At 40.7% G+C, this 12054-nt stretch overlaps 1 protein-coding gene across 1 annotated transcript in view; it reads right to left on the reverse strand.

Annotated features, from left to right (window-relative positions):
• Fam120a (family with sequence similarity 120A) overlaps nt 1–12054 on the reverse strand; it is a 110649-nt gene that overhangs the window by 9278 nt on the left and 89317 nt on the right. Inside the window, exons 12-17 of the mRNA XM_042686918.1 lie at nt 11063–11177; nt 5189–5398; nt 4351–4534; nt 3676–3813; nt 1375–1516; nt 387–483 (exon numbers count right to left, since the gene is read on the reverse strand). Coding sequence (XP_042542852.1) covers nt 387–483; nt 1375–1516; nt 3676–3813; nt 4351–4534; nt 5189–5398; nt 11063–11177 — 886 coding nt within the window. The remainder of the gene's footprint in view (nt 1–386; nt 484–1374; nt 1517–3675; nt 3814–4350; nt 4535–5188; nt 5399–11062; nt 11178–12054) is intronic.

Below are 12054 nucleotides of genomic sequence, written 5' to 3' on the forward strand. Positions count from 1 at the left end.
GAATGTAGTGTTTGCATTTTTATGTATAAACAAACAAAAAGATCCAGTAGCTGAGATAAATCTGATAGAAATTAATTACCCACTGGGTCCTAGTCTGTGGTGTTGAAATGTCACTTCTAGAAAATACCAGGAAGCAGCTACCCTGGGTGAGGGATGTCCAGAAACCTAGGCCTTTGTGTCTTACCAGCAAAGAAACCGGAAAGGCTTCCAAATGATGACAATGACTAGGGCTTAAAGGAATTTACATCTGTTGAGTCTTGGACCAGTATATGGTGTTACAAGGCCTGACAGTTACAGAACACAATCATCGCCCTTCAGTCTAGTTCAGAAAGGAGACACAGATAAGGAATGACAGAGCAACACTGTGACACTTGTGGGGACATTACCTGAATCGTTCCCTGGCTTTTATAGCCTCTGCCATAGTACCTTCCACCTCTTCCAAATGTTCTAATCACTGGGGTAGAAATAACTCCCCTTGGACGTCTAGATCAATAAGGGAAAAAAAAAGAGCAAATAGACATGAATCTCTCAAAGACCACATTTAAAAAACATTATCAAATAGATACTATGGGGACTAGAGGCACTGAGTTTATTTATGGTCATACTAAAAATTTATTCAAAGGAATCAATATTTTTCTGCTTCAAGCCCATTTTTTAAAATTAATTAATTTATTTATTTATTACTAGCTAGCTAGCTAGTCCTGGGGCTTGAAGTGTGAGCTGGACACTGTCCCTGGGCTCCTTTGGCTCAAAGGCTAGCACTCTACCATCATTTGAGCCACAACACCATTTCCAGCTTTTTCAGTGATTAACTGGAGATGAAGTCTCATGATTCTCTGCCTGGGCTGGCTTTGAATGACGATCCTCAGAGACCAGCATCCTTAGTAGCTAGAATTACAGGTGTGAGCCACCAGCATCTGGCCCACATTTTGTGTGTGTGTGTGTGCTGGTACTAGGATTTGGAACTATCACTAAGCTTTCTTGCTCATGCCTGAGACTCTAGAAATTGAGCCAACACTTGCAGTCCAGCATTTATTTTTGGTTAGAGACAGAAGTTTCACAGACTTTTGTACCAGTGTTGGCTTTGAACAGGGATCCTTCAAGTCTCAGCCTCCTGAATAGCTAGGATCATAGGCGTAAGCCAATAGCATTCCGTTGCAACTATTTGATTTGAAAAATACTTTAAAACAACTTTTAAAAGAGAACTCGTATATTGAACACATAGCTAAATATTTAATAATAGTTGTTATATAAAAATAAGATTCTGTGCACCTATTAAGAATGATGAAAGGAGACTGCACCTAATGATATAAAAGCAAATCCAAGATCTTTTTAGCATTTATGTTAGATTCATTTTTCCAGTCTGGAGCTTACCCTCTTGCTGGTCCTCCCACGGAGACTACTTGCAGTGGAAAGGGCCCCCGGCCTCCACGGCCCCGCCTGCTCCCAGCCCAGTGGCCAACCACAGTGCCAGCTATTTCTAGTTTCCCTCCCTGAGAAGGTATAGGTTGTACTCCTGCACACACACACACACACAGAGACAAAAGAAAGCAATACATGAGAAAACAACTTTTTTTTTTTTAATGGTAGGCGGTATGGCCTAAACTCAGGGCCTACGTGCTGTCCCTGAGCATTTTTTTGCTCAAGGCTAGTGCTCTACCACTTTGAGCCACAGAACCACTTCCTGTTTTCTGGTGGTTAAGTGGAGATAGGGTCTGGTCTCATGGACTTTCTTGCACAGGCTGGCCTTTAACTGTGATTCTCAGATCTCAGCTTCCTGAGTAGCTAGGATTACAGGCATGGGCCACCAGCGCCAGGCTGAGGAAACAAAATCTTTACAACATAGCTTGAGTGGCACAGACAAATAGGCAAAAAACTTTTCAGTATTGGTTTCCATAATCAATAAAGCATTATAGAAACTAGTATAGTTGTTTGGATCATCTTTTCCCTCTCTTTCTCAATTAAACTCAAAGTCTTTTGGATGCCAGGCAAAACATCTATGACTGATCTGTATTAATAGCCCATGTTTTATTTGAGACAAGGTCTCACTGTGTACCCCAGACTGGCCTTAAACTTCCTGCTTCTGCCTCCTCAGTGCTGGATTGCAGGCATGAACCACCATGTTCAGCTCAATAACTCTTATTTTGTTTAATTAGGATTTCTTTAAACAGAATCTAAATTGTATTCACCAATCTCTACTAATTTCTGATAATTGTTTGCATATTCTAAAATTTTCTGATCTAAGAAAATTCTTAAATCATTAACCAATAGCAAAATAGAGGCTCTAGCATCTTGTGCTCTGGCAGGGAAATACATTATCATGAGCTCTACACAATTCTGAAGCAACTATGTCAGAACTGGCCACCAAGAATCTAGAATGGGCCTTATGTTTTCTAACCGTCACGTGAACAAGTACAAAGAAAGAGGAAAAATGTTTTAATAATATATCTTACTTTGCCCAATAATATCATCTTAACATATGATGAAGATAAAAAACTAACAAGTTGAGCTGGGTGCTGGTGGCTCATGACTATAATCCTATTTACTCAGGAGGCTGAGATCAGAGGATCACAGTCTAAAGCTAGCTCAGACAGGACCATCTGTAAGACTCTTATCTTCAATTAACCTCTAGATAACTGGAAGTGTCTTAAGTGGCAGAACACTAGCCTTGAGCAAAAAAGCTCAGGGACAATGCCTGGGCCCTGAGTTCAAGTCCTATGACTGACCAAAAAAGCCAACTAAACAACAACAACAAAAAAACCCTAACAAGCTACTTTAATTTTTTCCATGTATATACTACTGGCCATGATGGAAGTTATTTCATGTACACGTGGCTAGTGGTAGCCACTCGGGACAGCACAGGTAGGAGATTCAACCACAGTAGTAAAGTTGGGAAGCAAGTTCCTTGTACCCTCCCCTCTCTCTGCTAATCCCCAACTACAGACCAGTAGTAGCACCCTGGCATGACAAGGAGCTGAAGCACATCAAAAAAACGAGGGCTAGTCGGGTGCCAGTGGCTCACGCCCATAATCCTAGCTACTCAGGAGCCTGAGATCTGAGGATCGAGGTTCAAAGCCAGCCTGGGCAGAAAAGTCTGTAAGACTCTTATATCCAATAAACCACTCAGTAAACCAGAAGTGGCTCTGTGGTTCAAGTGGTAGAGCGCTTGCCTTGAGCTGAGGAGCTGAGGGACAGTGCCCAGGCCCAGAGCTCAAGCCCCACAATCGACAAAAAAAAAAAAAAAAAAAAAGAAAAAGAAAATGAAGGCTGTGCTACAGGACCAGCCCCAGGGCGGAAAAGTCCTAGAGGCTGCAGATGGGCCTTCTGTGGCTACAGATAGGCTAAGCCATTACTCTAAATGTGTTAGAACAGACCTGCAATGCAATTGATAAGCCAGCAGCTCAGCCTGTGAGCATGAAGTGCTGATCAAGTGACCCAAACATGAGATGGGTTTGTTCTAGGAGAACACACAGTGGCCTACCCTGAAAAGAGAGACAGCTATGGCCAAGTCACTGCAGAGACCTGCAGGCAGAGGGCCAGTCAGGGACCCATGAGAAGGGGCACTGTGGTGGAGAAGGTGGCTCTCAAGGACAGTCAAGGAAGACAGGCACCAGCCACTGGAGCAGAAGAGGTACTGGCAGGCAGAAGCTCTGGAAAGGGTGTGGGTATAATTACCGCCCTGGGACTTGCTAGTCCTGCTGCTGTCACTGCCTGAGAAGGCTCCGCAGTGTCCCGATGCTGCTGCCACCCGGAAGGCACGGTAAGGGCCTGTTGCTACTGTTTCCCCATAGGGGCCTCCAAAGCCACAGACTCCTGTAGGATTTAGGGTAGAAAGAGACAGGGGAGAAACATGAGGAATGTGGCTTAGGGCCCCTTAAGGGTATAAGACATCTCCTCATCCCCATCTCCTCAGCTGCTGGAGAGAGAGGGGTCTCCTAGACCTTCCCGCCACCTCATCATCATGCATCTCCAGAGGCCAGTACTGCTGGCCACCCTTCATTAGCAGTCATTCAATAGGACCATGGATACCCTGTGACATCAGTACTGGAAAATGGATCTGACTCAGATGGATTTAATTTCTTGCCCAGGAGGAAGAAAAAATTCTTAAAAAATATGAACACTGCAGCCAGCTGTTGACAGACTTTAGCATTCAGTCTTTGCATCAGAGCTGATGGCTCCCTTTCTCTTTCAGATCATCTCTGGAATCCAGCTCATTCCTCCCTAATTTGGAGGATTACTACTGTCAACTGTCTATGACCCACAAATAATGGTCTTAGCAAAGTAAGTTATGGCTACACTAGAAGGATCACCCTTTCTGTCCCAGCCTGAGTAAGTTGACAAATAGCTTACCTGCAAAGCCCCTACCCCTGCCCTGTGCGGGTGGGATGGGCCCAAAGTGCCGTGGGTACATAGATGTGGGATAGAAAGGCAGAGCAGGAGGTGGTGGGAAGGGGAGCGGGTGATTCTGCCGAGAGAAGTTGAGCCCCTCCAGGACACTCTGCCGCATCTTTTCCACCTTGGCAGCCTGCTCAGCCTGGAAGTCAAGAACCAGGCAGGTAAAAATGTCAGTCACAGTGATCTAACTACAGTTGAATGAGCACTAAGATCTATTGACTATTGTTTATTGACTATCTGCACATGTGTCTACTTGACTACTTGCTGATATTCACTTCTTGCAATCCAAGCAGAGATCAGATGAATAACATTAGCCTGGCTTGTTTTAACTCATACTAGAAATAAGAATACACACAGACATACACACTGTGCTTTAATGCTTTTGTTGTTTTTGCTTTCTATGTGTCAGACAAGCTTCCAATGGCATAAGTTGACAGTGGGGTTGGCAATAAGTTCAACAAATCACATATACTAAGTGAGTGCCTGTAAATAGAACCCCATAAAGAACAAAATGTGAGAATACACAAGCAGAAACTTGCAAGCACCAAACCCTGAATTTTCTCAGGAACAATGGTTAAGATTCACTAACTCAGTATTCAAAGTGAAGTCAGAACCTAGCTGTCACAAATAATAAGAACCAATGGTCTCCCAAGAAGTGGCTCAGTGGGAGTCCTGAGGTGATATTTAGTAACACAGGGCCGGGTCTTCTCTTGTATGTTTCATGACAAATACACTATAAAAGACAAAAGATTTAACTATAATTAGAGATGGCCACCCTGACTCTCCAACATACCTGACCATCACAGAGGTCGATGAGTGGGGTCTTTTCCCGGCTGGCTTTGAGGAGTTTAGACTGGAAGAGCTTCCCATCAAAATACATCCAAGGACAACAATGTTCCCAGGGGATGGGCTGTCCACATGCGTCGTTGGCAAACAATGCCATGTCTACTCCACTCATGAACAGGGCTGACAGCTGAATTCCTCGGGGGTCTAGGTTCTCAATCTTTAAATTGAAAAGAGTAATTTCTATGGCAGAAGAGTACTACAGTATCTAACTCTCCCGATAGTCCCAGTCAAATTCCCCACAGGTAAAGAGCACAAAACCTCGACGTAAGCATGACTAAGTATCACTTGAGCCTCACCTAGACCTGCTCTTACTGACTTAGGTTATTTTTGACACATTTAAGTTTAAGAGCATGTTTTATGAACATACTGAAATATTCCAGTTTGCATTCATAAATTATTACACAGTATGGGTAATACTGTGTTATGGCTGAATGTCACCCAGGGTATCCTCAGAAGCCCAGAGCTCCATAATCACTTCATGAAATAATACTTCACATTTCAGATCTGAACACAGGCTGTGACTAACAAAAAGGGTGGTCAAAAAGGAATGCTCTAAGATGCTAAACTTTTCAAGCAGTTTTTTTTTGGTTGGTCGTGGGGCTTGAACTCTGGGCTTGAACGCTGTCCCTCAGCTCTTCAGCTCAAGGCAAGAGCTCTACCACTTGAGCCACAGTGCCACTTCCAGTTTTTTGGTAGTTAACTGGAGATAAGAGTCTCATGGACTTTCCTGCCCAGGTTGGCTTTGAACCACAATCCTCAGATCTCAGCCTCTTGAGTAGCTAGGCATGAGCCACGGGCACCTGGCTCAAGCAGTTATTTTTTAAATAACTGTGTATAATTCATTCTGAATAAATTTATACTATTATATGTGTACATATATAGAGATAGATGTCCCAGATAGCCACTTGTTAATCAAATTATCTTAGTATTTTAGGAGAAATAGACAGCTTGCAAACCAACAATGCAACACTAGATACTATGTTTCAGCTGAGCACAACACTGAAATCTGTTGAAAACTGGTGTCTGCTGTGCCCAGGGCCCACTCCTATGCATGTGATGGCAGAGTTAAGATACCTAACACCAGTACAGTCAACTTTTGATCATCTGTGTGAAGGACCCAGTTTGTGGATTATCCAAGACAGTTTTAATTCTGCTCTAGTTTCTGTCTCCCCACTTCTGTGGCTTATCAAGAATGCAGTCTTTGGGCAACATCAGTCTAAACAATTCTTCGCCATAATAGCACTATAATAGATTTGCATGAAAGACAAAACCAGATCATTCTGATATCAAATCCTAATAAATTTATTATTATTTGCTATTTCATGTCACTCATACCAACATTTCACATGATTGGTTAATACTATTTCATAACCTTGCCTAAGTGTGTGTGTGTGTGTGTGTGTGTGTGTGTGTGTGTGTGTGTGTGTGTGTGTGTGTGCATCTGAGTATATGTATATACATGTATGCTCCAATACTGGGGCTTGAATTTGGGGCTTGACCACTGCCGCCGTCCCTTAGTTGTTTTGCTAAAGGTTGATACTCTACCACTTAAGCCATAGCTCTACTTCTGGCTTTTTGCTGGTTAACTGGAGATGAGTTTCTCACAGGCTTTCCTGCCTGAGCTGTCAATTCTTAGATCTCAGATTCCTAAGTAGCTGGATTACAGGTATGAACCATTGGCACCTGGCTCTTTTCTAAAGTTTTAAATCAGTGTAATAAAACTTTCAAAACCTGGAAGAGTACTAACTCAGAGATTTACAAATGTTTTTTCTCTACACCTCCTGATCCTAGTGTGTATCACTGTTTCTACATTCCCCCTATCAGTGTTGGGAAGCAGGTGAAGCTGGCCGGATGGAATTACATGCACTCTCACATTTATGTGCAATGTGGAAAAAAGAGGGAACAACTGAAGCAAAGGGGATAAAAATACAACTGGTTTCATTAGACTTTAGTCTCATTTATTTAGCCCTATCTGTGAGCTACAGAAAGGAAGGAGACTCCTCACAGCAGAAAGAGAAAACTAGCTATTAATGAGTGGTCAAGCGAAGGTAGAACCCATGAGTAAACACGATCAAACCCAGGAGACAGGTCTCCTGATCCCTCACTCTAAAGATAGTGACCATAAATTCTTTCTAGTCAGGTGAGTATCCACTGATTCCAGCCCAGCACCTCTGTACCCTATTGCTAGAGAACTTGGGTCAAGGATTAGGGGGAGAAAAGTGATGAAGTTAATGGTCCTCTGCTTCTATGCAAACATTCTACATACATGTCATACCTCCTGTCTATGGATGCACATGCAACAGCCTGTGCAAGGTTCTTGGTCGCAAGCTGCTGCTGGTCATATCCAGAAACAAAGCCCTACTAACTAGCTGCTGTACACATGCTGAGTTTAAGATAGCTAAGCAGATGGGCACAGCACAGAACCGCTGTAGTTAGAACTATTCATCTCTGCATTTGCTGAAGCAGGAATGAAAAAATACACTGCATACAAACTCCCCACTGGTTGAAGGGCTGGATTTTTTATGGATCTTAAAAATGATGTTTATGGTTTTGAGGTAATTAGTAATTTCAGTAATGACAACTTCCATTAATCGAACAGCTTAAAAGCTACATAACAATGTGAATCAGATTTCCATTATTGTATAGATTTCTTCCTTTTGTTTTCACTTTTGGCATAGCAAAATCTGGCATTGATTCTAGATCGTCTACCTCAGCCTCCTAAGTAGCGGAGATTAAGGCAAGCATCATCATGCTCAGCAGAAAAATTGTAAAACCTTATAATGAATTATTTTTCTTTCCTTACATGCTAACTATACAAGAAATAGTACAACAGTATATAACATTTATGAGGAACTTAATAAAAAATGATTTTGTATATGCGTTATCTCATTGCCAGCTCTCAATAACCCAAGGACACAGGTATTTCTGATAGTACTCTATTGTACAGACCACCACAGAACTCAAGGTATCAGATATTCACATTCTAATTTTATTCTCTTATGCCAAGAGATAAATATTCAACATTAATTGAAATTCCTCAAGTACAGAAACAAATATTCTGATTTTATAGGAAATATATGTGTGTATGTGTGTGTGTGTGTGTGTGTGTACTTTTTTCTGCCTAATTAGTTTATGAACAATTTCAGTGAAGTGACTTTGTCCAACTTCTAATTACTGGGCAATAGACTCTTACTTTAATTTGTCATATTTACCTATATTCAAAATAATTCTTACAGGTATCACAGACATGTTGCACGTCCCTAATACTGTCTTTAAAGCTCTTCATTTTCCATCTTTTATATTCTGCACTTGGCATGTGAAACTGTTAAAAGAATTTAAAGCAATTATAGGGATGTCAAGAGCAAGGGAGAAGAAACTGTACACATATCATAATTGTACAAAGTTCCTTCTCCTCGTCCTTCACCCACCCTCCTTGAAACCCAAGCTCAGCACTAATTTTACCTTAATGATTACATTCAAAGTGTAACTTAGAAAAACAGCTTTGAAAATATAACAGGAAAAAAATGAGGATTATCAATCACTGTCACAGATATTAAGGAATCACACAGAACACGCTCAATTACTCATGGACATGGTAGACGAAGAAAGCATGGATGAAATGAAATTCTTGAAAATTCATTTTAGCTAATGGTTGCAATGCTTTTTCCCATTGAACCTCCCATCAGAAAAGCTAACAAGAGTCCAAACTATAAGAAGTGGGTCTTTTTCTTCTCCTCCCTGATGGCAAAGCATGAGCTGGGCAGTGAAGGGGAGAAGAGCGATAAGGTCTGGGCAATCCACAAACCGGTAAGGGTCCCAGCACAGCAGCAGCAACAGTCAAGAGGTGACTGTATCTTTAACAGTAAAGTGGCATTTACAGACAGGCACTGTTATTGCTTTTGGTATGTCAAAAACATTTAATGGTTAAATGAAAAAGCATTAAAAGCAATTTAGTTTTCTATCACTGAATTTTGGAACCCTCAGCTCTGCATATGAATTTTGGTAACAAATAAGGATTATTCTTATCATTTCTCAATGTGATAACTAAGAGAATCTTTAATCTTAAAAAAAAAAACAACAACAAAAAACAACAACCAAAAACTGCCTTACCCTCAGCAAATGTTACTTTTCTCATAGCTCTCTTGAAATACGTACTAATCCTGACAATGAAGCTCTCATGGTGTGGGCTGTGCTTGTGAAGGGGACCATCGACCTCCACACAAGAAGACCCAGGGCGGCGATGAGTGAGACAGAAGGCAACTGTATATGGAATGTGTCTTTCTGATATATCTCTAGAAACACCTCGCCTTAGATGAAGAATCAGTAGAAAACCATGAAAGTACTAAGACCTCAAAAGAACCAAAATGAAAGCTTCTTTCAAAAGTTATATTCTGTGTGTGGATCCGAAAATGAAAAGGATATGGGAGATAAGATGAACTTTGGTTAAAGTAACTTGATGGTGAATAAGGCTTGGTGGGCATACCTGATCCCTGGCGGTCTGATTTTCAGAACTGGGATGTCAATACTGAAGGAATAATCTACACAAGAGAAACAGGAGTAGAGGTAGAGGGTGGCACCACACTCTAGGGCAGTGTTTCCACCCCCTGAAGCACAGCCTGCGGCGAGGACGATGGTGACGGGCACCCAGGAGGACCTGACTGGGCCTGCCACACTGCCTGACACCGAAAACAAAAGCGTTAAAGACAATAACAATTTCTGCCTGACAAATAGAAAAGCTTGATCCATAAAGAACACAATTTGAGGGGAATTCTGCTACATTTGGGTTTTGCACTTAGCTTATTTCAAAGTCATCACAAGCCTCAGGTGAGTGCCACTCAACACCAAATTAGAAAATTTAACACAGTGATTTAGGGAAAACCAGAAATTTATTGAGCATCACCTGTCAAATACTAAAAATCTATAAAGCAAGTCTAAAATCCCTCTTCATGAAAAGATGCGTTCATAAAGAACAGCAAAAAGATCTAAAAGTGAAGGTAATTTTGTCAAAAGAGATTAACTGATTGCAAATCAAACTTTATAAAATAAATAAATAAAAATGTAATTGATGGTAAAGAAAAAAACAAAACCCTGATATTAAAAAGAAAAGGCAGATCTATGATTTAGCTAACTTTGAAAAGTCTTGAACTAACATTTAATATAGAAATTAGAAAGCAATTATAATTATGTGAACATATCATCTAATAAAGGTATACTGAAAAGATATATTCACTAAAAATTGGGTGACAACTTACAGAACACAAAATTGTCAAAACAAAGAACAAAAGAAACCACTAGAAGGCAAAATTAAAAGGAATATGATGATAAATGCTGACTCAAACGGTGTTGGGATGATAGTGTAACATCGTTCTTCAAGTGTTTTTTTTTTTCTTTATAAAGGGATTTTACAATATTTGAAGGACAAAGAATATTTTTTAAAGAAAACTAAAGTTGTAGCTAGGAACAATGGAATGAAATAAGAAAAAGAATCCTGGCTAGATGTTAGAAAATTCTTAAGATCAAGCCCTCTCAGGGCCTGGAATCCCCTCCTAAAACAAAAAAAGAGAAGTTTACTTCCTGATGTGAAAAACAAGAATAAACATCCATTAGCGATAAACAAGGGGAAAGTGGCATTGATTGTTGGGGATGGCAAATCTATAACTAGACAGGAATGGCCCCTTTGCCCTGAGGGCTCTCAACTCACATCAAATTAGTATCATTAGTTTAGTGCACTGAAGCAATTCTGTTTGGTGAAAGTTAGCTTTGTTACACCAAGATCCAAAGCAAGACTTCCCAAGACAATGAAATAGGGTTGATATGTTACCTTGAGCTCCTGTAGCTGGTCAGGCTCGTAGAGTTTGGGGGACAGCGCCTGAGCCAGGAAGGCATCCAGTTCTTGACGCCGTAGAATGCGAGCTCCTGGCCACTGCACCATGTACCTGAGAAGGGAAAGAAAGGATTGAAGTAGAATGACTGAGTAGATGAACCTAGCAGGAGGATCTAAGTAAACACTAGGAATGCCTGGAGCTAAGAAGATACTAAGGCTTTCTTTCCAGTTTTCCTATTTTCACATGAGGGTATATAAAAATGTAATCATCATGTGGGCTTACCAGAATGCTTTAGAGTAATTAAAATCAATATGCTAAACTTTGCACTCTATAAGTTAACTAGCTGGTCAATAATCCCTTTCAATTTGATTCATGTGAAATATTTAAAACCTCAAAGAACATGATAAGCAGCAATTCACATAACTAGCTTGTGATAATTAAATTTGATTTTCTATCATAATCTTCCTCCTGGATCACAACAGAAAAGATTTAAGGTCACAATAAGAAAGATGAAGAGCAGCAACTGAAGAACTTTCCAACAGCAGCTGGACAATGAGGAAAGGCAAGAAGGGTCCACAAAAGAAAAGACTTTAAGGAATATAACATACAGGACAGTCTCTACAACTACAACCTTCAAATGGGATGCATTCTGGTATGGGCAGTCAAAGGGAAACCAATTTCCAAATCTCTAACTTCCACTAGAACAACTCTGTCAAGGGTCTCAGGCTTCCTTTTCTGTACCAACACTCTTGTGTGACAACCTAGCTCACTCCACAGGATGCCAATACTATTAATGTATACTAATTCAAAAATAAAAATAAAGAAATATTTGCAATGATAAAAACTGCATCCCTTGCAACTGACTGAATACAGTAAGTCCTAAATGCCTTATTGAATTTTTATTAGAGCTTGATAAAGAAACAAGGATGGGGCTGGGAAGGTGGCTCAGTGGTAGAGGCTTGCCTTGCATATATATGAGGTCCTGGGT

Source organism: Dipodomys spectabilis, unplaced genomic scaffold (assembly GCF_019054845.1).
Source record: "Dipodomys spectabilis isolate Male_0828 unplaced genomic scaffold, ASM1905484v1 ptg000098l, whole genome shotgun sequence".
Taxonomy (NCBI): domain Eukaryota; kingdom Metazoa; phylum Chordata; class Mammalia; order Rodentia; family Heteromyidae; genus Dipodomys; species Dipodomys spectabilis.